Genomic DNA, 26,567 nt, shown 5'->3' with positions numbered 1-26,567 from the left:
GCTACCTTTGGTTGTTTGGTCCATTACTTGTTGGTTATAGAATAATTTCTAGTGCTTAACTTTCATTATTTTCCTGTGCACTGTAAAAGCAAGATCTATTGAAATCAATGGAACTTATTCCCACATAGCATGTGTAGACTGTACTGTGTTATGCCCACTTTACAGACAGAGATTGAGACTGAAACAAATATGATTTCCTCCCAAAACCACTATAGTACTTGGAATTTGGAATATAAGGACCAAAATCTCTTTTTAGCCCCCTTTGCTAATCTGCTGTCTGTTTTGGAAAGCTGTTTGTTTGCTATGCATTGGGGTGCCTCTTAAGCTATTGCAACCAAATTTTGCGCAGTGGTTTCTGACATCAAGGAATAGGTTTTTATCTATGTTTGAATGCCATTGGATGCCATTTTGAATCAAGATGGCAAACTGAACCTTTCAGAGCTGCCATATTCTGCCTTGGTCAGACCATACCTGGAGTCCTGGGTCCAGTTCTGGGCACCACAGTTTAAGAAGGATATTCACAAACTGGAACATGTGCAGAAGAGGGCAACCAAGATGATTAAGGGTCTGGAGGAACAGTTAAGGGAGTGTTTAGCCAGGAAAAGAGACTGAGAAGGGATATGATAGCCATCTTAAAATATCTAAAGCAGAGCTTTCCAAACTGTGTGTTAATGTGTCATGCAAATGTACCCTGCGCTCCTGCCTGGACTGGAAAGGGGTTAGTTTAACCTCTGGTTTGCTAGTAAACTGAATTACCATGTCGCGAAATGATGCATGTCTAAAACGTGTGTCACCAATGTGAGAAGTTGGGAAAGCTCTGGTTTAAAGGACTGTCACATGGAGGATGGAGCAAGCTTGTTTTCTCCTACTCCGGAGGCTAGGACCCGAACCAATGGATTCAAGACAGCAGATTCTGAATAAACATCAGCTGGAACTTTCTAACAGGAAGAGCTGTTCAACAGTGGAACAGACTCCCACAAGAGGTGGTGAACGATCTCCTTCCTGGGAGGTTTTTAAGCAGAGGTTGCCTTCTGCAGAGGTCGGATGGTCATTTATCATGTATGATCTAGTTAAGATATTCCTTCATTGCAGGGATTGCACTAGATGACCCTCAGGACCCTTTCAACTCTAGGATTCTGTAACTTTGGCCACTGATTTCACAACTACACTGATTTTTTTAATTTTACGAAATTCCCGAGCAACACCTGGCCTGAGGCTTCCAGCTTTAAATGTTTGGTGCTAAAATAGTAAGCCTGCGGTCATAAATACACTTGCAGTGATTCCCATCTAGCTCTGTGGAACTCAGGCTTTGACAACTGGGCTGTAGGATGTGTGCCTATTGTTGTTTACATGTACCTCAAGCTCTAATAAAATATTGTTATTCTAGTTCTTCCGTTAATATAGGAGACAAATGTGAAAACACAGACGCCTGATTCATGCAGGCCCCTCTCCTCCTTAACCTTTCTTAGGCTCCTGATGTCAGTCGCAGCTCTGGCATCATGTCTCACCAATGTAATGAGCACAAAATCCAAAAGATTCTACACGCTGAGAGCGTAGCTCCTTCTTGAAATATTCTGATCATTGCAGCCAAAGGAGGAGCTGTGTCTTCCTCTGTTTACAGTCCCCTTTCTTCCTGCATAGCATGGCAACATTTGATGTGCTTAGTTTCACTTTTCTTCTAGCCTGAGAGTCTGCTTCCCTTGTAGCTGTTGCTTTGTTTGAAAATTCCCCTAAGCAACAGAAGAAGCGGCTGTGACAAAGACACAGTTCAAAGCTATAGAGAGCCTGGGGGCAGGTGGACAGGGGAGAGAAAAGGTGCTGTGTTTGAATCTATGATGAATTGATGATTTGGGTCATGTTTGTTCAAATAAGCATCAATGACACTGGGAGTCAGCCTTAAAATTCCATAAAAGAATAACAGTTTGTAGCACTCAGACCCATAATTGCCCAGAATCCCCTCCCCCTTCTGCTCTAATAAGGCTTATTGGAAATATGCTTAATGTAACTTGGTGAAATTTACTTCCAAATAAGTCACTTTGGGTTGGGGTGGAAGTGAAGCTGAGTATGATGGCCATAGGCACACCTGGACTTACCTCTATTTCTACTACTAATTGTGCATACAGTACTGTTAATTTGCAGAATTCCGCCCCCCCCCCCCCGTGTTTGTCTTTATCAGGAGGATAAAGTGAGGGAAGATCACTATTCTCATTGATAGATGAGAGGAACTTGTTCAAGTCTATAAAATGAATTCATACAGAGGTGGGACTTCGGTTCACCTCAAAATTCTGAATCTGCTCTACGCAGTGTTTTTTATAGCATTCCTCAAGAGCAGCCACTAGTGTATCTCACTCACTTGAGCCCAGATATAGACATGTTTATTGCTTATATTCTGGGAGCAGCTTAGAAGGAAATTTGGCTGATCACACCAGAGCCAAAAGTCCGCATGTAGATCCTAAATGAGAAGAATTCTCATCTTTTTTTTCCATTGCAAATGGCAAATCACCATGAAACGCTATGGAGCAGTCCTTAATAACTGGAAACATACACAAAGTCCTAATGTACATTATTGCCTTTTAAAATACTTTCCCCTAAATCTTCCCATGCTTTGCTTGTTTTGTATTAACGTCTTCTTTTCACCTAGATTCAGCCTTTTAATGAACATTACAGCTAAAGTATTCATTTTTGTTTCGTATCATATCTGGGGCTCTTACTTTTTTCTGGTTAATCCAGATTAATTGCTGCTTGAATGCTTGGAGAACGGTATGATTCTCCAGTGTTCAAGCAGTGCTGCAGAGAATCATAGTGTGTGATCTGCATCCTGTCCCAGTTGTCTTGCTGCCTTTCCCCTGAGAACCCAGAAACCTTCAACATAGGCCAAGGCTGGAGAACATGTGGCCCTCCAGATGTTGTCAGACACCAGCTGCTGACCACCTGAGCCAGCCTAGTCAGTGACACTGGGTGGAGTTCCATTCCAGCAGCACCTGAAGGGCCACAAGTTCCCCATCCCTCATCCTAGTCTCCAATTGTGTTTCATTTTTGTCAAGTATTGGGGCAGAACCAGTGTTCGAAACTCCCATTGTTCTTGGTGCATTTTGTGACATGGAATTTCATTAGCGCGAGCAGTTTCTGAGCTTAGTACTGCGCCTAAGATTTCAGATTAAAACTGCAGAGTGGAAGGAAAGGAGGACCTTTTTCTGCCTCCGCACTTCCAGCTACTCTCTAAAGACTGGAGAAGAGACCCTCTTAATAGTATTAAGGGGTGGGCAGGGGAAGGACTACACCATGTGAAAACTGAAAAAAAGATTTTAGCTGCAGTTCATTCATTTTAAGCTTTGTATTCTTGTTATAAAAAAGCATGCCTAGACATTCTCTTGTTGCGCCCATAACCTAGGTTTAAGGTGCCATTTAGCTCCTAGCTTTCATATCTCAGTTTCTAACACTGGGCAGAACCAAGAAGCACTTTTTTATTCCAAGGTGTTCTGTTTCCTGTAAAGGCTTTTTGCATTGTTAATGCCTAACAAAATCTCTTCTCAAGGATTCGGGCCACGCTCCTGTGGGTGATGTGCGGGATCCCAGACGCAGGATATGGTCCAAGAACAGAGACATTTCCCTCCCTGTCCCAAAGTTTAAGGTAAGCTACACCCCACCTGATCATGTATCCTTCTCCAAGTCTTCCAAATCCTCAGCACAGCAGTGCTGCCACATCTTCCTTACCTGGAAGCCTGGTAAATGTTCAAGAGTGGCCAGGTGTATAGCTTTATGTCAGGCTGTAAATTAATTGACTGAATTCTACCCTAAATAGTTAACCTGGGATTTGCTTACATTTCTGGCCATCTTGAGGAAAAGATAGCTTGTGGGAAATCTGGTGATTGAGTGTGTGAAGTACAAATATATGTCCTGATCTGCCTTGACCTTGGGGCTAAAAGACAGCAATTGTGTCTTGGAGAGAAAAGTTATTGAATTCAATCTTAAGAGGAGAAATGTGATGGAAGGGAGGTTTGGGAGTGCAGGAAAAGAGGAATGGCAAAGAAAACTGCATGTCTTTTCATTCTTGTACTCATTGCTGAGTTCTTTGAATATGTTGTTGTGAAATGTCAGTGGATGATGAATCTGTACCTCCACAGGGAAAAGCTGGGTTCAAAAAACAGTTGAAAATTCTTCAAAGGGGAAAAAGCTCCAGAATTTGCCTTCGTAATAAACTGGGCAGATTAAGAATATCTAAAATTCATTGACTATAACAAATTGTCTGGATTCATGCAGATATGGCGATTTTGTCTTGGGAAATTGCTATGGTGGTAGTGGTGGGCAGGGAAATGGTGTGTGTTTGAGGTTATCTTGTCTTGGGTGGAATTTGACAAGCATAAAATAGGAGGTTCAGGAATCTTGAATGCACTGATGAAGGGTCCACCCAGCAGTTCTGCAATCTCTGAACCTCTGTTGGCAGCCCATTTTAAAGCTTTTGCTGACTATCCAGAGCATTGGATGATATTTCTTAATTATTGGGGTGGGGGTATGCTCTTTGGCAATTGATTTAGCCCCCTCGCCCCATCTCCCCTTTTGTTTCTTCTGCAGCTGGATGAGTTCTATGTGGGTCAGATCCCTCTGAAGGAGGTGACCTTTGCCCGGCTCAATGACAACATCAAGGAGCCCTTCCTGGCGGACATGTGCAAAAAATATGGAGACATTGAGGAGATTGAGATCCTCTACAATCCGAAGAACCGCAAGCACCTGGGCCTGGCCAAGGTGCTCTTCACCAGCACAAGGGGAGCCAAGGAAACAGTCAAGAACCTGCACAACACTTCTGTCATGGGCAACATCATTCATGCTCAGCTCGACATCAAAGGTGCTTGTCCTCCTCCGGCCATACTCTCGGTTCAGTCTTGCCACCTCTGATTCAGAGTAGTTCCCCTTTCCAATAAATGGCTTTTCTCTCCACAGGTCAGCAGCGAATGAAGTATTACGAACTGATTGTGAATGGCTCCTATACACCCCAGACTGTCCCCACTGGAGGCAAAACACTCAATGAGAAGTTCCCAGCGGACTCGGTGAGTTTGCTAAAGTCTCGCATTTGAATTGTCCAGGTTTAGGGCCACTTTTCCACAGGAAGCCTCATCGAAGGATTTTCTTCTGTGTCCAGGATATGATCCTCATTCCTGATATAAAAAAATAGCCATCCTTTGATTCTCTTCCCCTCCCATCACTACTCCTCTGTCTTCCCTCTCTGCACTGCCTGTCCGCAAGGTTTCTGCCACCTGCTGGTTGTCTATACCTGTAGGAAAACAATGCTCAAGTCCTGCTCCTTTGCTAAATGATTGGTATTTTCCCTCGGATGGGGCTGCATCCAAGTCAGCTTGGAATTAGCTACATGACTGGTTCCCATATTTCAGTCTAGGTGGGACTGCATGGTGAATAATCTGCTCTCAATCCTTCCCTTTTGTAGTCAGAGTCCCGAAGGCGCCACTCAACAGACTCCTCGTACGCTAGTAACACAATGCCTTCAACGCCTGGCAATGGCACACCTTCCTCTCAGGACACTCCTTATTCCAGTGGTAGGCAGGATACGCCTTCATCGTATGGCCAGTACACGCCACAGTCGTCCCAGGGGACACCATTCACTCCCCGGGGAGGGACGCCATATTCTCAAGATTCTGCTTACTCCAGCAGGTGGGTGATTTATATGTATATCTGCCCTAAGCCCTGGGGGAGTGATCTCAGTGGCATTGCATCCTTGAGCCAGCCTGTTAGGGCTGGCTAAGTGGGAGAGAGCAAAGACTGGTCACTCACGGTACTGTCTCTTCTTAATTTTCCTCCTCAAGGCAAGGGACTCCAGGCTACTCAAGCTACCAGCCAGAGTCAACATCGTACAAATCCCGCCGACATGAGAACAGCTTTCCAGACTCGTACTCACGTCGGCATTATTCTTCTTCGTCCTCTTCCTCCTCCTCCTCGTCCTCTTCTTCCTCCTCCTCCCACTTCCGTAGCAATGACCATCACTACCCTCCCTACAATCAGCAGTTTGACGGCGGCAGCGGTGGCGGCGGCAGTGCTGCCACAATCAGCAGCAGCAGCCGGTACCAACGCCTCTCATCCACCTCAGAGGGGCGCCCGTCTTCTTCCACCCCCTCCTCTTCCTCCGCCTCCTCCTCTCATCGCCCCCACCAAAGAGAGGACTCTGGTTTCCATTCCCGGCACAGGGAGCGCTCCCAGAGGGATGAGGCGACTCCTTCCTCCACCGTCACCACCCCCACGGTCACCACCCCCTCCTCCTCTTCGTCGTCTGCGGCCACCCCAGCCCCAGATAGTGCTCAATTCCAGAACAGCCACAGCTTCCCTCAGCAGAGTGCAGAGCCCTTTCCAGCACCCAGCGTTCTCTACCCACCGTACACAGCCACTCCGGAGCCTTTCTCCCTTCCCGTGGAACCCCTTGCCGTGGACCAGGACTACCGGCTGCTCCCCACAGCCGAGACTTTTGCTGCCAACTCCTTGCCTCCTACCGAATTTCTTGCTCAGGAAACTAAAGAGAACACCAGCCCAGCAGTAGCAACCATTGCAGGGGCCGATGACCGGTCCCATTCCCCTGCTGTGCAGACCTCGCCGGCTCGGTCTGGCTCCCCTGCGCCTGAAACCACCAACGAGAGCGTCCCTTTCACTCAGCACAGCAGCTTGGACTCCCGCATCGAGATGCTGCTCAAGGAGCAAAGGTCCAAGTTCTCTTTCCTCAATTTGGACACGGAAGAGGAAGACGAGGAGAAGGGAGGGCCCAAAGGAGTGGAGCCGCACGGGCCCTGCACTCCACCGCCTCCCCTCCCTGTCAGTTTTGAAGATGTGGTGCCGGCGCTGGACATGGGAGCAGGAGCAGAATCTCCCAAAGCCAATGGACAAGATAGAGTAAGTTCTGAGGATTTTGAATGTGGCAACTTCTTTGGGGGGGGGGGGGTTGGAGCTCAGTGAAGGACTGAGCCAGCTCCTTGACCATAGAATATTGAGTGACTTGAGAGGGGTGGGATGCAGTGGAACATTCTGAAAGAAGGTATAGGTGGCAGGCTGGAACCTTGAACACAAACACAGTACTCCACACGGCACTCCGCATGTTTGGATGTGTGTTGCATAAATTCTGCAGTCATGTTTGCTGCGCTTGCAGATCTTGGGTTTTGAACCATTAGAAATGTTTGTTGGGACAGTTAACAGGGCATTGATGATGAACTGTAGGCAAGTGCGGATTGCAGAAATCCTTGCAGGTATCATCTCATCTCCTGAGTATCAGCCTTCTTAACAAATGCTACATCCAGCTTTCTAAGATTTTATGCACAGTCACGAGGGCTAGGAACTTACCTAGGTATCTTTGGTGCCTTATGAATTGGGAGAATGAGAGATAACTTGAGGCTAGGGTTTTTATATTTGACTTTGCCGGCATCATGAAATTTGAATTTGTTTCAAGATTATTATTATTATTATTATTATGTAGTGTGAATAATTTAATGATATTGTTGGGATTAGGCAGGTAGAAAGACAGGCCTGCAGGAATGGGGGGTGGTGTTTTGGGAGGTGGTTTGCAGCAGTTGCTTTCAGGGAAATGGGTGGTGCCTGCTGCAGAAGCCAGACAATTGGCTCACTGTGCTATCTCCCTCCCTCCCCTTCTCCTCCCAAATAAGGCATCTCAACAATCTTCAGGTGAAGACATGGAAATCTCTGAGGATGAAGCAGAGGTCGAACCCCCAACCCCTGTGGCAGGGGTGTCTGAACCCCATTTTCCTGTGATGCCGTCAGCCCTGGGCCACCTGCAACTGGGCGTGTCCTCCTTCACCCCCCACCACCGACCAGAGCCGCCCCCCGCCTACCCGATACAGCCCCTCATGTCCGTCTCCCTCCCGCACCTGGCGGGCAAGACCCACTCGCTCTCCAGCTACGGCCAGGTTGGCCCACGGCACGCTCACCGCCTCTCGGACTTCAGAGGGCGCGCGGGGGTGGTGGGCGGAGGCCGGGGCGCCCCCCACATCTACGACTTCGTCAACTCCATGGAGCTGATGAACCGGCTGGGCAACCAGTGGGGCGGGATGCCCATGTCCTTCCAGATGCAGACGCAGATGCTGAGCCGCCTGCAGCAGCTGCGTCAGAGCAAAGGCCAGTTTGAGGACCCTTTCCCCTACCACCGGGAGGCGGCCTCTTTCTGCGGCCGCCCCCTCTACGGCCACGGCTACCTGCTGGAGCAGGCGAACCGCCACTTCCAGAGAGACCAGCTGTTCATGCAGCAGCCGTCAGCAGTGGGGGCCTCGGAGCAGCAGCAGCAGCCGCAGCATTCCTCGGAGCAGCCCCCTCTGCCACCCCCACAGCGCCTCCTTGATTTCCGGGCCTCCCCGTGGGGATACCAGGAGGAAGTGGCTCCACCCCCACCTCTTCCCAAGGACCCCCATGCCTCCGTAGTGGACAGCGTCCTGGAGACACTCATGCAGGAGATGAAGAGCATCATGCAGCGTGACCTCAACCGCAAGATGGTGGAGAACGTGGCTTTCAACACCTTTGACAAGTGGTGGGAGCGCAAGGAGGAGAAGGCCAAGGTGATTGTGCGGGGGGGGGGGGCTGCCAAGAGCCCCCGTCTTGGAAGGGATGTAGGTTTGAGACACGGTTCCTAACTCTTAGGCATAGGGTGTTGAGGGGGGTTGTGGGGATTTGGGAGAGCTGTGGGGCCTGCTTTGCCGTGAGTGGTATGAAAGGCTTAAGTTTAAGCAAAGATCACCAGTGTCGAAGCAATGATTCTTCAACATCAACTTTGTTGGACTGGTTAGGTTGTACGAATGCCTGATTATCATCTTCCAAAGCAAGTACAGTGGTCCCCCGGGTTAAGAACTTAATTCGTTCCGGAGGTCCATTCTTAACCTGAAACTGTTCTTAACCTGAAGCACCACTTTAGCTAATGGGGCCTCCTGCTGCTGCCGCACCGCTGGAGCATGATTTCTGTTCTCATCCTGAAGCAAAGTTCTTAACCTGAGGTAATATTTCTGGGTTAGTGGAGTCTGTAACCTGAAGCGTATGTAACCCGAGGTACCACTGTACAAGCCTCCCTTCTGCAACCTCAGGATGGCAGCGATGCTTGCAGGATGGCATGTAGGGAAGTAGAAGCTTAGCAGAGGCATGAAGTGTGTTGGAGGCAGCAGGGTGGATTAGTAAAGAGATTTGGATGAGGATGTAGGAACAGGACAAATGGGTATGAAGAGACACAGGGAATGTGGAGCAGATAAACCTAATGATATATCTGCATTTAGGAAATGAATCTGTCTGCATACATAGATAGAAAGGGTGCTGTTTAATCAACTTTGACAGATGCTGCTAAAATCATTCTTATCAAAAGTCTCTGTGTTCTGCTCTTTTTGAGCATGTGACTTACCAAGGGTTTGCTGCTCTGCCTTCTCCTCATCCCAGATCCCGAACCCTCTTCCTCAGCCTCTCCTCACTGCTGCTAATGCCCAGCTCTCATTATCTGCAGCCTTTCCAGAGTACTGTCAAGCAGCCAGTCAAGGAAGAGGAGAAAGACAAGACAAAGCTGAAAGACCCTGCCCTGCTGTCCCTGGTTGACTGGGCCAAGAGTGGCGGCACTGGTGGCCTGGAAGGGTTTGGCTTTGGGACTGGCTTTCGAGGAGTTCTGGGACTCCCATCCTTCAAGGTGAGGGCCATGGATCCTCATGGGTTGGCTGTGGCAGCCATCCAGCTTCAGGATCTGAAAACCTTGTTTTGTTCAGGAGGCTATAAGTGGGATGGGGGTCATAAGAGACAAAAATCTGGTTTGAGCACTTGCTTGAGTGATGGCTCTCTAAGCCCTTCTCATCTCAGGGATCCTCTTGTTCCAGGTGAAAAGGAAAGAGCCATCCGAAATCTCGGAGGACAGCGAAGTGAAGCAGCCACACCCATCTACTCTTGCTGAAGAGGATGAGGAAGGTCAGTTCCTTCAGCCCTGGATAGTTATGGGTGATGGTTGAACTTTTTTTTCATAATTAAGGGAGTGTTTTCTATCCTTAAATTAACTCAATCTTACCCTCCCTCTCCCCTGTTCCACCTTGCAGATAAGGATTCCTCACAGGTACCCAAAAGCTCCAAGAGGGATGATGAACGGATCAAAGGGCCGGGGAAAAGGCGGAAACTTTTCTGCCTGGATAGCGAGGGAGAGGAAGCATCTGAGGATTCATCCTCTGAGAAGGTGAGAAGAAGGCGCCCCTTATTTATTTGTTTAGGTTTAATTTATACACTACTTGATTGTAAATGGAACCTCAAAGCAGTTTGCATTTTGGCTGTTCCTACCACTATGAGAAACCTCTGGTACAGCCTTCTCAACCGTGGGTCTCCAGGTGTTGTCGGATTACAACTCCCATCATCCCTGGTCAATGATCCTACTATCTAGGGATGATGGGAGTTGTAGTCCCGCAATGTCTGGGGAGCCAAGGTTGAGAAAGGCTCCTCTAGCCAGTTTCAGTTTCCCCCAGCGATCGGCCAGGACGCAGCATAAAGCAGTTGAATAGGTCTTTGCGGTAGAATTCTTAAATAGCTTGGATCCTAGAGCTCCCCTTTCCCCCACTGTGCCTGTTGGATCCGGACCAGGACTGCACTCCTTTCCTCCAGTCTTAAATGGCCATCCCCTGCGAAGCCCTTCGGTGTGCCATCTCTCCTCCGTGGCTGTCAATGAGCACAGAGCCTGATGAGCATTTTACTACTCACTTAGCTATGCTGTTATGCCCTTGGCACAGTTGGACCGCTTGACTGCCATTTGCTGCTGGGTTTCCAGGCCCTCCCTTTTCTTCTGTGTCTTCTCCCCCATTCGATCTCTGCTCCCTTTTCTTCAAGCAGCCGAGGCAGCCCTGAAAGTGAAATCACTTTCCAGTTGCGCTTGTAGCCTCAAGTCATTCCGCAGGACTTGAGTTCCTTTTTGAAGTCATGCCCTCTTCAAGCCACTCTGACTCAGGAGTTTGAGCTGACATTTTGCCATGCGTACCCTTTCCTGCTGCTAATGGGCTTGCTAAAAGATTTCCCCCCCTGAGAAACATTTTATGCTGCTGTCTTCACAGGAGGAGGAGGAGGAGCGGAGGGAGGAAGGTGAAGGTTCTAGGGAGCGTGGCACGAAGAAGGAGGAATCTGAAGGTATTGACAGTTGCCAGTTACCAGAAATGATGAATTGCCGTCACTAACATTGTCCTTAATAACAGGCTGTTGACTTAGGTGGAGATGAAAGATAGCAGGGTCTTTTCTAATCCGTGTGCTTCTTTTATAATAATAATAATAATAATAATAATAATAATAATAATAATAATATCTTTATTGTCATTGCCCCCTTCGGGGACAAGGAAATTACTTGGTACTTTTGGTATGAATCATACCCCTTCTGCATGTGGTTTCCCTATCAATGCAAGTGGCATCTCCCTTTACTCTGTTCTTGAAACACTCAGGACACTTCTCTGCTGAAAAGCCAGCTGGTCATCAGCACTTGGCAGAGCTTCTGGGTTTTTGATATACTCGGTACTTAAATCCCTCCTTCTGCAAAGCTAAATGTTGCAACCTGTGGAAAATATGCAAATCTGGCCATATTTTTATTTGCACCATTGAATTTAAAAAATGTTTTACATAATTCTGCTTTTGCTAGTCATAGGGAGGGGCAAGGAATTTTGTGGATCATTGAAAACCCCACCCTCTGCAAGAAATGTTGTTCAACTGTCTCTCCAGCCTTTGACATTTCAGTAGGCTCCACCATGACCATGTGCTTTCAAGTGTATCTTTGCAGCCATGGGGTGGTATTAAACTAAGTCCTACTCAGAGTAGACCTGTTGAACTAAATGGACCTGTTGCTCATATCTAGTAACTTCAATGGGACCACCTGTGAGGACTAGAAATTGTGTGTTTTTTAAAAAAAATTAAGTGGCAGCTGAAATAATTTCAGAAACTATACTTTGGACAAAGACCACACTCTGCTCTCTGCCTGTGCTATGCGTGGGAGTGTGAAATGCTCACAGCCATGTTGCTGGTCTTACCTGTCCCCTTTTATCCCTTGTGCAGATGAAGGTGAGAGCGACGGCTCCTCCAAGTATTCTCTCTATGACGAGTCCGATGAGGACAGCGACAGCACTTCTGATTCAGAGAGCAGCTCTTCGTCTTCCTCTTCCTTGTCCTCCTCTTCATCTGATGAGGAGGAAGCTGAGAGCATGGAGGAAATGGACGAATCTACCATGGACAGCTGCCCCACCGAGCCACTGAGAGACCTGGAAGAGAGAATGCGTCAAACTGCAGACGCTGAGCTTGACAAGAAGAAAACAGAAGCAGGCCTGCTCCAAGGTGAGATGCTCTACCCAGAGTCCTCCCCAGCTCTGCCTGGGAGATGGGGAAAGTGTTGAGAGCAGCGTTGGGAGGCCAAGATGTGGATTGGCATTTTTGCACTCATTGTCTTACCAAACGACTGATGAGCCACATATACGTTGTCCCAACATTGTCCCACTTCCATGGCTTTCAGTTCCTCCTGTATCTTGATGCCACCCAGCTCTACCGCTCCACCCCAGAACTTCTGCCTCCATCCAGTCATGCATCTCCTGTGAGAGATGTCTGCTTGGATGTTTCATTATCATTTCAAGCTCAGTATGTCAAAGACTGGCTCACCTCATTTCCCCCCCAATCTATTCTCTCATTATCTATTGACAGCGTCACAATCCACTCTGTTGATCAGAAGCAAGCCTTGGTCCTCCTTAATCAATTGCCAAATCATGTCATTTTCCCCTTTACAATATTTCAGAAATTGGGCCCTTCCTCTCTCTCCTCAGCCAAAACTCTAGTCCACCTCCTGCTTATCTCACAACACAACTGCTACAATTTTCTCTTTGGTTTTCCATCGACTCACTGGTTTTCTCTCTTGCCACTATTATTAACCTCCCCCACTGCTTCCACCCTATTTGAATTATACCACTGCTTGCTTGTTGGCTTTCTTTCCTGCACAGCCTCCTTGTTCTCACCTTAAAAATTGGTGACCCCACACTCACCAGTGCACAATTTATCTCCCTCATGCAGGCCATGTGGCAGAAGAGAAGCCTGCTCCTCTGAAGGATGGCACCCTGGCCCCGCATCTAGAGGAGAAGGATGTTGGGACGGCGCCAGAAGAGCGACCCAGGCCGGAAGAGCGACCTTCCTCACCTATCCCACTCCTGCCACCACCCAAGAAGCGCCGGAAAACAGTCTCCTTCTCAGCTCCTGGTGAGGATGACGAGATCAAGGCGGCATTTGAGAAGCCACTGGAACCGGCTCCTTCAACGCTTTTGCCTCCGCCGCCTCCTCTTCCCCCACCACCTCCGCCGCCTGTCCCCACAGAGGTAGCACAGGCCCCCTTAGTGCCTGTAGAACCCATGTTACCATCCCAAGTGCCCTTAACCCTGGAAGCCCCAGCTCCAGTTGCCTCTCCCCTGCCTCCTGTAGCGCCCCCTGCCAAGGCAGCAGCCCCTGCCAGCCGCAAGAGGGAGCCCCCCAAAGCCAACCAAAGAACAATCAGCAACCTGCCGGCTGACCACGCTTCCCTGGTGAAGTGTTGGACGGATGAGCTGCTTCCGCCTGGCCGGTCCAGGAGCCGCTCTCGCTCTCGGAGCTCAGAGCTCCCACGGGTGCCCCAGCCCCCTGGAGAGGACAGGCTGCACCTGCGCGAGCGGATGGGTGTTTCCTCGCTTTTGGAGCTGGCGAATCAACCCAACCTGGCCGTGCTGGCGGATGTGGCGCTGAAGAAGGCCGGTGCAGGCAGTGAAGAGTCGGAGGAGACGGAGACCTCTGACGAGGCCGAGGAGCCCAAGGCCGTGCCGCCGGTCCCCGCACTGCCCCCGGAAGTCAGCAGCATTCTGATGGAGCATAACTATGCCATGGCTGTCCGTGCAGCACCTGCCTCCCGCAAAGCCGACGAGGCGGTGTTGTCTGGCGCCGCCGACCTACCGCGCGTGGATTTGTACAGCGAGCACATTGGCGAGGTCCTGGAGGCGCCTGAGGAGGTTGTGGCTGATGCCAGCGAGGTCAAAGCTGAGCCTGACGTGGGTGTCCTGGTTTCGCTGCCCCCGCCTCCGCCAGCCGAGAAGCCCAAGGCAGCTGTTCCACAGCAGCAGCAGCAACAACAACCACCCCAGGCCAAGAAGCAGCCCCAGTGGCTCAAGGAAGAGGCCCTAAAGGACCTGGGGAACTTGCACTTTGGGCCTGAGGACCTGTTCCTTTCAGAGAGTGAGGAGGAGGAGGAAGAGGAGGAGGAGAGTGCCGACAGCAGCGACGAAGGGGAGATCCGCAGGCGCTCCCTGCGCTCCCACTCGCACAAGCATGCCCCTGCCCAACCCCCTCCGCTGCCCCTGGCCTTTGAGACACGCAGTGAGTTTGAGCAGATGACAATCTTGTATGACATCTGGAACTCAGGGCTAGACCTGGAGGACATGAAGTACCTGCGCCTGACGTACGAGCGCCTGCTGCACGAGGACAACAGCACGGACTGGCTGAACGATACCCACTGGGTCCACCACACCAATATCCTTCCTGGAGCAAATGGCAGGCGATTCTGGAGGGTTGGGGGCCGGGTATCTTTGCTGCGAATGCATCTTGGGGTTATACCATTTTGACTAGCAGGGCTTCCTCCGCTGATATCTGGGAATTGTAGTTTGGTGAGGCCTGCTGCTACCGAGAATTCTGTTTTAAGATCTGTAGCTGCACTCCCCTACAGTGCTGAAATTCCCTGGGAAGAGGAAATGACTGCTCAACCAGTTTATAGTGTTGAGTATACCTTGGGGCTTTCCATCATCACTGTTGGGTTTTTGTTTGTAGAATATGAAGAGTTCATAAAATATTAAGGATAGCATGTTGATAGACTTTGTTAGCTCTGCAGTTGTTGCCCCTTGTTTAACAAGGCCAGCAGAGGCATTGGGGGCAGCAGGGTTAGGTTGCAGCTGCTGAAATTCCTAGCATTTAGCAGTTGTCTTGCGAACATTTCCCAGTTCTGCAATAGTTGGCAGGTTGTGCCATCATCACCATTATTGTGTTCCATGCTAAAGATTCAGAAAGGTGAGTGGTGAAAGTGAAGTTCAGTTTTTCTGGGGGGTTTTTAAAAGCAAAACCTGTAATCTTTAGAAATGCAAAGCCACAAAAGAGGGAATGGCATGAGAGTCTGTTTTACACTATGGTTACTTTTATGGGTTTGGGGGCAGTTGTTGTTATAACAAGATAAGAAATTGGGAAGCTTTAGTTGGTTGCATCCAATGAAGTCATTGTGCGAGGGGAAGGATTTCCACTTGCGCAGTGGAATTTCCCTTCCCTCTCCTCCCCTTCCATCCCCCAAATATGCTCTGGGGGGTTCCCTATACCTTCAGGAGCAGATGGAGAGGGAGGGAAGGTCCATTGCATGAATGGAAGTCATTACACTCACCCAGTAATTTCCTGAATTCAACTCCATGCCTCTTCCTCGCCCCCCCCCCCGTCATTTCTTCCAGGAGGCATGTGGTTTAATTCTGCTAATGGAAGAGATGCATGTATGGCAACCTTTTCACCAAGGCTTCTGAAGAGGGGAAGTTGCTTGCTTGGCCCAAACACAAGATGCAGAAAGAGGCCTGTGTCCCATTTCCTTGCTCCATGCTTTTCTTTTTCTCCTTAACTCTCCCCGCCTCCACTCACAAACATTGCGAACCCCAAGCGGAAGCGGAAGTCGTCAGACCTGCGGGAGCACCAGACAGGCTGTGCCCGCAGCGAGGGCTATTACCATATCAGCAAGAAAGAGAAGGACAAGTACCTCGACGTCTGCCCGGCCACCGTGCAGCAGCTTGATGCTGCTGACGTGCAGGTTAGACCCCTCTTTATGCTCTCTGTGCGGTTTTTTCTTTATTTCCCCCCCCCCCCTAAAAACTAGGTGCGCCATATAGTCCGGTGCGTCCTATGGTGCGAAAAATACGGTACCCTGTAAAGAACACGGATGATGCTCTCATCTTCGTGCCAAATTTTGTGCAGTACTTTAAGAGGCTTTTTATTGTGGCAAAAAATGCCTTCTTTAGTTCCACATAAGCATCAGTCCACAATAAGCATGTACCTTATATATCGGCAGTTTTGTGTGCAGCTCCAAACTGACTTGGGAGCAACCAAAAGTTTGCTGGCAGGTCAGAAGACTCCCCCGCCCCCCGGCCAGTCCTCTTCTCTCACTGGGTCTGAGAGAACTGGGAGTGGAATAGGAAGAGATTTGTTGCCTGTGCAGTTTGAAGGGTCCCCCAGTAATCAAGAGAAGCAGGGGCTAAGAATCTAAAGGAGGTGCCTGTGCATGTATAAGAACATGGGGTGCTGCTTTCTATTGAGTCAGACCATTGATCTGTCTAGCTCCCATGACCACTTTTGAATACTGACAACATAAAATGCGAAAAGGCGGGGGAGTCTTCTCATTTTGAAAGTATCTTGTTTGATAGTAGTGGGAAGTTACAGTACCATTCTTACTGCTTCCTAAGCATGCTGACCGCCCTCACTGAAACTGGGTAAATGTGCAGCTGGGATAGTGAGCCGCTTTTAAAGGGTGTCCCTTTCCATATGCGTGACTCTGCAATGATCCTTGGTGGTGTGTTCCCCTTACGCTGTGAGCAGAAGGATTTTGCTTTCATTCATTTTCAACCAGTTCTCCCCTCCTCCTTCAGGGCACCAACCGCATCCTGTCCGAACGGCGATCTGAGCAAAGGCGCCTGCTCAGTGCCATTGGCTCCTCCGCCATCTTGGATAGCGACCTTCTGAAACTAAACCAGCTGAAGGTACCCAATATGTCTTGTTAAGCAAGTTGAAAGAGTGGAGCAAGCAGGAGATGCGCCCTTGGCTGGGGGGATTAGGAGTGTGATCCTAGTATATCCTTTGGAAGGCAGAGGGCAATGGACTTGGCCTGGCATGCATTTCAGATGCTGAGGCTTCCCAGAATTGGGCATGGAGGGCTTCTCAGTAGGGGGTGGCTTTCCTCACAGAGCCAATCTTGATCCCCGTGATGCATTAAAGCACATTGCACTTTAGGAAGCAAGGAAGCTTTTGGACAAAGATTTTGTCTGCGGTTCACCGAAAGCAATTGAAAAGTATCTGTAACCTCAGATTTAATAATAATAATAAATTTTATTTATACCCTGCCCTCCCCAGCCGAAGCTGGGCTCAGGGCGGCTAACAACAATCAAAATAATCCAACATTCTAAAAACCTTTCATTATAAAAATTAATTAAAATCAAATTGATGGCAACCATTAATCAAGATTCTGTGCAGATTGCCAGAGGAGGGGGTCAGGCTGCGCCCTGACCAAAGGCCTGGTGGAACAGCTCTGTCTTACAGGCCCTGCAGAAAGATGTCAGGTCCCGCAGGGCCCTAGTCTCTTGTGACAGAGCGTTCCACCAGATTGGAGCCGCGGCCGAGAAAGCCCTGGCTCTAGTTGAGGCCAGCCTAACCTCTCTGTGGCCTGGGATCTTCAGGATGTTTTTATTTGCAGACCGTAAGTTCTTCTGTGGGACATACCAAGAGAGGCGGTCCCGTAGGTACGAGGGTCCTAGGCCGTATAGGGCTTTAAAGGTTAAAACCAGCACCTTAAACCTGATCCTGTACTCCACCGGGAGCCAGTGCAGCTGGTATAGTACCGGATGAATGTGATCTCGCAGCGAAGACCCCATAAGGAGTCTCGCTGCGGCATTCTGCACCCCCTGGAGTTTCTGGGTCAGTCTCAAGGGCAGCCCCACGTAGAGCCAGTTACAATAATCCAGTCTGGAGGTGACCGTCGCTTGGATCACAGTGGCTAGGTCAGGGCGAGAGAGATAAGACAAATTTAATTGTTTGAGGGACTCCAGATAATGCAGTTGGCACAAGATCTTATCTGCTGTAGCTGAGTCTTTGCAGAATTTGGGTCTCCGCTATTGGAAATCGCATTGTGGGGGGCTATGAGTGTGCTAGGAGTGTGAGGGGAAATGACGGGTTAATTGGAGTATAGAAACCATATATTTTGAGCCATGGCAACCTATCCACTTATACAGTGGTGCCTCAGGTTACATATGCTTCAGTTTAAGAACTTTGCTTCAGGGTGAGAACAGAAATCGTGCTCTGGCGGCGCGGCAGCAGCAGCAGGAGGCCCCATTAGCTAAAGTGGTGCTTCAGGTTAAGAACAGTTTCAGGTTAAGAACGGACCTCCGGAACGAATTAAGTACTTAACCCAAGGTACCACTGTAGTGTGGTTTTAAGTGACTCTTTGTCAGTGGTGAAGCATGTGTGCATTGAGCAGCAATCATCAGGCAACGTTTTTCTAGAAAGCTGAGGACTAAATAATCTTGGAGGTTTTTTTTAACAAAGAAATGTCTGGAATCCAGATTGTATGCTGTGAGTTTTGCACAAACATGCACACTCAGCCTAGCCCTCGGCTCCCATCTGTCCCAGACAGCACATAAGTATCCCGCTGCTTCTCCCATACCCATCATTCCTCTCCTCACCGTCCTCCTCTTCCCTTTAGTTCCGCAAGAAGAAGCTACGCTTTGGTCGGAGTCGAATTCATGAATGGGGCCTCTTTGCCATGGAGCCAATCGCTGCTGATGAGATGGTCATTGAGTACGTGGGTCAAAATATCCGGCAGGTGAGCAGTAGTGGAGGAGACGAGGTCTAGGAAGGAATTCTTGTTTCTGCTGCCTTGATGTCTTGTGCGAGCCTGTCCTTATAACCTGAGAGCACCAGCCTTGGTCCACAGCCTTGGTCATATTGTTTTATCTTGTGTTTAAAAACAATCGTTTCTGAAAGCTAAACATCATAATGTGGCTGGATTGCTCCCATCCCTCACAGAAGCATTCTGGCTTTGTATGGCTGGTATTTAAAGGTGGTGATGCCAAAGTTGGTGGTGATGTCAAAGGGTGGCTGCAGATATCTCTCAACATGTTTTTTTGTACCTCTGATTGTATTGCCTTAGGAGAGCTTTGTCCAGGATTTCACCACTACTTTGGTTTTGGAAAGATGACCCCTTCCCTAAACCTGTTGTTTCCCCTGTATTTTCTTGTATTATCTGGTTTTTTTAAAAACAACAACAACAAAGGCTTGTGGGTAGGGGACTGTGACCAGTGGGCTGGTGCAGTGGGGAAGTAGTGTGGAAAAGTACCGAAAGAAGTAAGCTTGGGCTCTGTGAGGTTCTTTACTGAACTGCATTTCTTCATCAGAGGCCATGAAATGTGTGCATGCATATGCAACCAATTGACACCAGAGGGTGCTCTGGAGACTGCACAGAGCAGGGCTGCCTTTTCATTACTGCCTTGGGAGGACCTGCTTGCTTCCTGAGTGACAGTTCAGATTGTTCCAACCTTTTTTGCAGCGACACCCAAGGAATTTCCTTCCCAAATGATAGCCACGCTTCTGAGAAGCACTGCACCGACAGCTGTCAATTTGCACTTTGGCACTGGGAACGTTCCTTAACTGTTTTCAGAGGGCTGCAGCAAAAAGGAGTCTTGATGGCACCGTTAAGACTAACTTTATTATGGCACAAGCTTTTATGGACAAGTCCTCACCTCATGTACCTGATGAAGGGGGCACTAGCCTGCAAAAGTGCATTACACCATTTTTTTAATTAAGCTTAGTTTAAGGTGTCTCAGGACTTTGCAGTTCTTTCTCTGTTACCCAGCACCAGATGCTGGCACATTCCACCTCCTGGATCAGAGGTGGGGGAACCTTTTTGGCCCAGCAGGCAAGCTTGGTCATCTCTCTCTATAGCCAACTTTGACAGGCATTTTGACGGACAGAGCAGCCTTGCTTCTTGTTACATGGTCCGCTCTTGAGTGCCCTGACTCACTCCTCCTCCTTCTCAGGTGGTGGCTGACATGCGCGAGAAGCGGTATGCGCAGGAGGGCATCGGGAGCAGCTACCTTTTCCGCGTGGACCACGACACAATAATCGACGCCACCAAATGTGGCAACCTAGCCCGCTTCATCAACCACTGCTGCACGGTGAGCTGTGTGGACATTGTAAAGGAAGTTCTCATTAAATGCATTCATTCATGCAATGTTTTTTAATGAACCTACCACTTTACAGAGTTACATGAGCCAGAGAACAACTCCAGTTTAATTTAGCTGCATTATTCTCATTTTCAGGTAGACTAAGTTGCCCCTAATGTGCCTGCTTCCATGAAAAGTCAATAAATCCTGACTGGGGCACTGGGAGCAGCTCTGAATTCTAGAAAGAAGCCCTGGGCTGCTGGTTCAGAGAGTGGGGAAGAGGCTTCCTGGGCCTCACTTGGTTCACCCTTGTTACTAGCACTTCTTTAGCTTCACATGCAGTGGTTCTGGTATGCCATTGCATTCCACACACTTTGGGAATCACAAATGGAACCTTTTTTTGTGTTTGGGGGTGTGCTCCTGACTTCCAAACGAGTAATATAGTGAGCTAGTGAGGTGGTGGTGCTGCCATTGGCATAGAGCTGACGTACAGTGGTGCCTCGCAAGACAAAAAGAATCCGTTCCGGGAGTCTCTTCGTCTTGCGGTTTTTTTCGTTTTGCGAAGCAAGCCCATTAGCGGATTAGCGCTATTAGCGGTTTAGCGGCTATTAGCGGCTATTAAAGGCTTAAGGGATTAGCGGATTAGCTGCTAAAAGGCTATTAGCGGCTATTAAAGGCTTAAGGGATTAGCGGATTAGCTGCTAAAAGGCTATTAGCAGCTTAGATCAGCTGATAAGCGGCTTAGATCAGCTGTTAAGCGGCTTAGGGGCTTGGGGAAAAGGGGGGGAGGGGGAAAAAACCCCAGGAATCGCAAGGCATTTTCGTCTTGCGAAGCAAGCCCATAGCAAATTTGTTCTGTGAAGCACCTCCAAAACAGAAAACCCTTTCGTCTAGCGGGTTTTTCGTCTTGCGAGGCATTCGTCTTGTGGTGCACCACTGTATTAACATCCTGTCCGGTTCACTTTTGTCCATCTTTCCCTCTCTTAGCCCAACTGCTATGCCAAAGTCATCACCATAGAATCCCAGAAGAAGATTGTCATCTATTCCAAGCAGCCCATCAGCATCAACGAGGAAATCACTTACGACTACAAGTTCCCGATTGAGGAGAACAAGATTCCTTGCCTGTGTGGCACAGAGAACTGCCGGGGCACCCTGAACTGAGACATAACCCTGGCGTTCGTATTTATTTTGTTTCCCCAGCCCTAATCTCGCCTCTCACCCGTAGCTCAGCTCTTCTCCCCACAGAGTTGTGGGGAAACTCTCAGTCGCCTTAAGACCCATCCATGTACCTTTTAAAGTTCCCAGCCAATGAGAAAGCACTTCCCTCGCCTCAGGTTCAAATCAACAAGAAGTTCCTTTTTCTTCCACCAGCCAGGCTGGTGACAGTTTCTTTTCAGGTGTTGCTGTCATTTTTGCTCCAGCCTCCAACACCAATTAACAAAACTCCTGTAGATTCTGATCCTTTGCAGAAGTCAAATATCCTTCCCTTTCCAGCTTAAGACGGCCTGGATGTTAGTGTGGTTAATTCTGCAATAGCCACCACCTCTGTTGCTAAACTCAGAGAATGGCTTACGATATTGAGGAAATCAGCAGGGTGGCTGTGGGGTGGAATTTCTCTTCTAGGTATCATCTATTTCAGGTTATGCATGTTCAGCGCACAGCTGTCGATTAGCCGTTGACTTTGAGAATGGCAGGTTGGGATCAGTGCCTCCTGTGAAACTTTTTGAGGCAGTGCAGTGCTTGGTGCCCCAGAGGGCACATCTGCTAGAGCTATGAGCTGCCCAGGCCCTTGAAATTTCAGATTGTGGAGCATTTGTCCTCACATTTCCAAAGGGTTTGAGGGGGGGGGAGGTTTCCTGGTTTTTTTGACAGAGAGGCCTGGAACAACCCCTGCCCCTGGGACTTTGTTCTGGGGTTAAAGGTGGCTCCCGAAATCTTCCTGCTAATGGCCAGGATGCACCAGGGGGCGGGGGGAAGCATGTCATTGTCCAGCCGCGTCATTCAGCTAGATTTGTCACCATGGGCAAAAACTTGAACCCTCCTGCTTCAGTGTCTATCTCCTCATAGAATTATCATCCCGTTAATTCTTCCTCCTTCCAAGCTCTTGAAGCCAGAGAAATAGAGGTCCTGAAAACCAGTTAAGATTGTGTCATTCATATTGCAATCTCCCTTTTCTGACTCTTTTTTTATTCTGTAACGTGTAGTAAAACGGGGGGGAGGACAGGGACTAGCCGTAATAATGAAGGGGAGTTGAGTTTCTTTCCTTGTTACAGTTATGGCTTCAACTGATGCTGACTTACAGCGTAAGCTAAGACTTTCCCACATCCCAGCCACCCCTAATAATTTTTCTTTAGGAGAAGAAAGTTGTGTATATATCTATTCCAGATGGATTGGCTGTTTCTTGTAGAAACACATGCGTTTATTAGTATGTAAATATTTTATTTTGTTTTCCTCTTCATACTAAAACGAAAACTGTAAATAATGTTGCAATGTATTTCCTTCTCCTGTTTTTTATCCTTGCTTGCCCTGTGCCACCCTTTTCCTTTGATGCCAAGTAGGATTTCTTTCTTTTCCCCCCCCTTTTCCCTCTTGGGTTTATTTGGGGTGGGAGGGGAGCATATAACTTTCTGGCAGGGGGTCAAAGAGTGTATTTCCTTGTTTCTTTTAAATGGGAGTCAGTTTTGAAAGTGAAAGATTTTAAAAGTAGGCATTTGGAAATATTTTAGCAGGTTTGTTTGTTTGTTTCATTTTAAAGTTCTGTCTTCATCCTGCTTGTCCCAGTGTTTGGATTTTGAATAGTGTTGAGCTAGGTGTTTGGGAACATATCTTCTCCCTGGCTAGCATGTGTTTCCTGCAGTGGACTGTCCAGAGCTATGAGGAATTGGCTGCTTTCAATTTTCCCCATCCAGAATGCCCTTTATGCTCTAGGGAAACCACAGGTGACACCCGAAAATGTTTCCATCTATATTTTAATAGTGGAGAGGGGCAAGGGGCTTGCTTTCAAGGGAGGATCAGCATGCAGGCTGGTAGCTCTCTTCTTTCTGCTGCCCTCTGCTGTGTCCCGAATCTTCCCCATATCAAGACAGCTATTGAGAGAATCCATTTACTTCTCAGTTTCCACCCAATTGGCATATATGGTGTGGGATAAATGGTTGAACTAGTCCAACAGAATAAAACGCAGCCCTTCTGAGATGTCTCTTATTGACCTCACAAGCCTGTAAATGCTTGGGATGAGTTTTAGACGTGCCCATCTCGATGTGACATTTCATAGGGCCAAAGAACTCCATATTATGTTAGCAACCATGGTTTGCCAGCCCATCCTTGCTGAATACAGTTAATGTTAGAAGTGGGGGCATTTTCATCAGTGGGAGGGCCTGCTGTTTTGCTAATGCTTCTCCCCCACAATCCTTCCCTCTAGTTGTTTTGCCCCCAATCCCCATCTCGCACACCCCATCTGTGGGTCCAAGAGTGGAAAGAGAGGCAGGAGTGTAGAGAGAAGCAGGGAAGGCTTAAGAACCTTCCACCCACCCCGTCTCCTGTGAAAAGGCCCCTTCCATACATTTTTATTATTGTGGTTTAGCAAACACACTCTGGAACCCTCATTGGCTGATGTAGTCTGTAGTTCCACCCCATTTCTTCCAGTATTTTGACGGCTAATTACGTTCCAGTAAGAGGCACCTTTCTCACTTTGCTCTACATTTAGTAAAACCGTTCCCACTCTGTGCCTCTTTTGTGTATCCTCTAGGGGGCAGGATTAAAATTGCTACTGCTTTCTGCTCCTTTTCTTTTTTCGCTGTGGTGCAATCATGGCACCTCCCCTAAAAGCCCTGGCCAATATTAAGGTATGCTTCCATATCGAAAGAGATGGCAGATGACTTCCTCTCCTGCTGTGCAAGGCTCCATTAAGACTTGCCCAAAATAAGTTGGGTGTTTTGTTTCTTTGTGGGACAAGGAGCAGAATACTTGCAGCAGGTTTGCTGAACTCGATTATATAATTTTGTTGCGCATCTCCCGCAGTTTAATTCTTGTCAGAAGCTTAAATTATTTTTTCCTCTCACTACTATAGTGTTTTGAAACCAAAGAGACAGGAAGTTGTGGAAACCCTATGTTAGCAACCATTGTTTTGAAGTGAAAAGGGGCTGAATCATCTCAAGCAGCTGCCTGTTTTGTCAGCAACCACTGTTGATCTCCCTCCCCACCCCCAGGTGATCTCAGTCTTGAACATCCATAATTCCATTGACTTTCTAAATAAACTCTACACAAATTTTCTACTTACAGATTTAATTGAGGGGGTGGGTGGGGAGGAAGTAAGTTGTGTTAGGCATATTCAGTGAGAAACAGGGCCAACCATCTACACCTCCAGCAGTCGGTCATTCTCTCTTTCCGTTCTGCCTAAAATCTTCAGGTGGATCTTCACCTGCACAGAAGACAGATGTATTGTAGGTAATTAAATAGTGAAAACAGCTGCAGTAATAAACAGACCCTTTTATGCCCTCCCCTCTACATCTCCCTGTCTAAGCCCCATAAATACTGACCTGTCTTTGGCGTGCTCTCCCAACTCAAATCTCTGCTGTATTTAAAATTTTGAAATAGCTCCCTCCCCAACCCTACATCTTCTTAGCTTTTTCTAAATTATTCGTTGCTGCAGTGTTGTTTGTCTGTTTCTAAGCTTCGCTCTCACCCAGCCCCAGTCAGTCGGAAGGATGTGACTGAAGTCTCATTATGCATCTTCTCTGCATTTCCATTTTTTAAAAAACAAAACAACAAGCAGCCTGTTGGATTTGAGCTTTTAAAAGGCCCTCACTCTCCAGGCTGCTGTTTCAACAGCTCCAGCCCCTTAAAATCCATCTCATCTTAAAGGTTCAGAAACTACATCCTTCCAAGTCTCCCTGACAAGTTTAAACCAGCAGCCACCTCTTAAATGTAATAAACTACTGGCCAAACTTTTTCATCCTACCTATCCGTGCTTTTCAGTGTATTGACGGATTCTGATTTCAACTGGAAATTCTGGTAAGAGCAAGCTTGCTTCTATTCACAGTTGTGAATTCCAAATAAATATGCCTTTGAGCCCAATACACTCCTGGGGGGGGGGAGGGTGGAGCTGAAACCACATAATATCTCTGAATTATGTTTGGTGGCAGGTTTTTGGAAAAGCGGACTGTATTTCAGCATGACAAATCAAGCTTCTGTTTTTACTGGGTGTAAATCTTTTCTGCTGAAGTCAAGTCACAAACGCTGTGTTTAGAGGTGCTGCATCATCTCAGTCCCCAAATATTTCAGAGGGAGGTTTTGGCTGGTTTGGGGAGTGTGACTCTCCTTGTTTTAGATTTTTCAACATGAATCATTTTACCACTGAGATACACAAGCAGAGGATTAGAGCATTTCATTTGGCGCCAGTGGAAGGGAGAATACCCGGGATGAGGGTTTGGTAGGCTTCCCACCAGCATTTCACCTCCTTTAGCAAAGTTCCATTTATTAGATTTTGCCATATATTTTATGCAGGAACGGTTCCTGGTCTTACGAAACCCCTGCTATTTATTTGCATACACCAGTGTGCCTTTTCCAAGCTGTGGATAGAAATCCGTTATTTGCTTATTGCCTGCAGTTGGTTCCTCCAGCTCGTTTTGTGGGTTGACAGATTAATCATCAAACCCTTTAGTTTTGGCATGAGTTCTCCTCTCCCCATGTCTTAAATATGCTTTTAAAAAAATTATTTGCAGAGGGGGGTGGGAATTTTTGCTCCCTCCATCTTGAAATCCAGAAGTGTTGGTTGTTCCTCAGTGCCCCCCCCCCCAAATACTATAAAGAAGGGGAAACCTGAATTTTCTGCTCTATGATCTCTGGAACTTTTATCCTGTTTCTAACTTAGTTTAAGTAACTCGCCAGACAGAACAGATAAGATTCTTTTTTATATATATAAAAAAATAATAATTCTCCCCAACCAAACCTGTGCAAATTGTTCCAGATGTTTTAATGAATACCACAAGGTTCTTTCATCTTTCAGAGCTGACTCTTAGTTTTCCAGCTTCTTCGAGCTGAATGGTTCTGGAACTATGTAGCCACCCACCCATCCGCCTCTTTCTCTTATGTGCATCCCCCCCCCCTTGTGTACATATATGTAATATATATATATATATAATAGATATCCAAAAAGATATATATCTTTACCAGGGAGGGTTAAGCTTTTTTTAACCTTCTCTAGCAGCAGTGGCAGCTTGCTGGGAGTTTTGTGTGTAATCAAAGAGGGTGGGCATGTGCACAGATGGATTGATGGATGGGTCTCATTCATTCATTCATTCTCTCTTTCTTTTTCTCTCTCTCCCTCTCCCTCTCCCTTCCCTGGCTGCCCAGTGGATGGGTCTCTTTAAACGTACATCCCCACTCCTCTGTCTGTCTATATAAATATTATATATATAGATATATATATATAAATATATTTTCATTTGATCTTATCGGCTTCCTACTTGTAAATATGTTAATAATTTGTGGATTCATTACTTGGTGCCAGATAGCACATTTTTATAAAAGTCATTAAACTTTTATTGTACAAAAACAAAACAAAACCTCGGAGCACGGTTCTTGTTGTCATTTCTAGGCTCGGGGCTGAGCGCGCACCACACCAGAACAAGCCTGAGTTTT

The 26,567-nt window shown here is 47.7% G+C and overlaps 2 protein-coding genes across 6 annotated transcripts in view; one reads left to right on the top strand and one right to left on the bottom strand.

Moving 5' to 3' along the window:
* SETD1A (SET domain containing 1A, histone lysine methyltransferase) overlaps positions 1 to 26,491 on the top strand; it is a 32,132-nt gene extending 5,641 nt beyond the window's left edge. For 2 of the 4 annotated variants that reach the window (XM_083409834.1, XM_083409835.1), the window contains exons 4-20: positions 3,536 to 3,631; positions 4,573 to 4,843; positions 4,939 to 5,045; positions 5,441 to 5,664; positions 5,817 to 6,888; positions 7,653 to 8,555; positions 9,482 to 9,658; positions 9,843 to 9,930; positions 10,056 to 10,190; positions 11,050 to 11,124; positions 12,034 to 12,309; positions 13,033 to 14,508; positions 15,642 to 15,811; positions 16,644 to 16,754; positions 18,470 to 18,589; positions 19,803 to 19,940; positions 20,916 to 26,491. In XM_083409834.1, the coding sequence (XP_083265960.1) occupies positions 3,536 to 3,631; positions 4,573 to 4,843; positions 4,939 to 5,045; positions 5,441 to 5,664; positions 5,817 to 6,888; positions 7,653 to 8,555; positions 9,482 to 9,658; positions 9,843 to 9,930; positions 10,056 to 10,190; positions 11,050 to 11,124; positions 12,034 to 12,309; positions 13,033 to 14,508; positions 15,642 to 15,811; positions 16,644 to 16,754; positions 18,470 to 18,589; positions 19,803 to 19,940; positions 20,916 to 21,089 (5,613 nt within the window). In that variant the 3' untranslated portion in view covers positions 21,090 to 26,491. The remainder of the gene's footprint in view (positions 1 to 3,535; positions 3,632 to 4,572; positions 4,844 to 4,938; positions 5,046 to 5,440; positions 5,665 to 5,816; positions 6,889 to 7,652; positions 8,556 to 9,481; positions 9,659 to 9,842; positions 9,931 to 10,055; positions 10,191 to 11,049; positions 11,125 to 12,033; positions 12,310 to 13,032; positions 14,509 to 15,641; positions 15,812 to 16,643; positions 16,755 to 18,469; positions 18,590 to 19,802; positions 19,941 to 20,915) is intronic. The other 2 variants (XM_083409837.1, XM_083409836.1) reach the window with 2 other exon arrangements.
* LOC310662829 (pyrin domain-containing protein 1-like) overlaps positions 1 to 26,567 on the bottom strand; it is a 742,864-nt gene that overhangs the window by 372,478 nt on the left and 343,819 nt on the right. The window lies entirely within an intron of this gene.

This window comes from Podarcis tiliguerta (genome assembly GCF_965153285.1).
Source record: "Podarcis tiliguerta genome assembly, chromosome: 13".
NCBI classification, from domain to species: domain Eukaryota; kingdom Metazoa; phylum Chordata; class Lepidosauria; order Squamata; family Lacertidae; genus Podarcis; species Podarcis tiliguerta.
The sequence above is the reverse complement of the archived record's forward strand: the minus strand, read 5'-3'. Positions and strand labels throughout refer to the sequence as shown.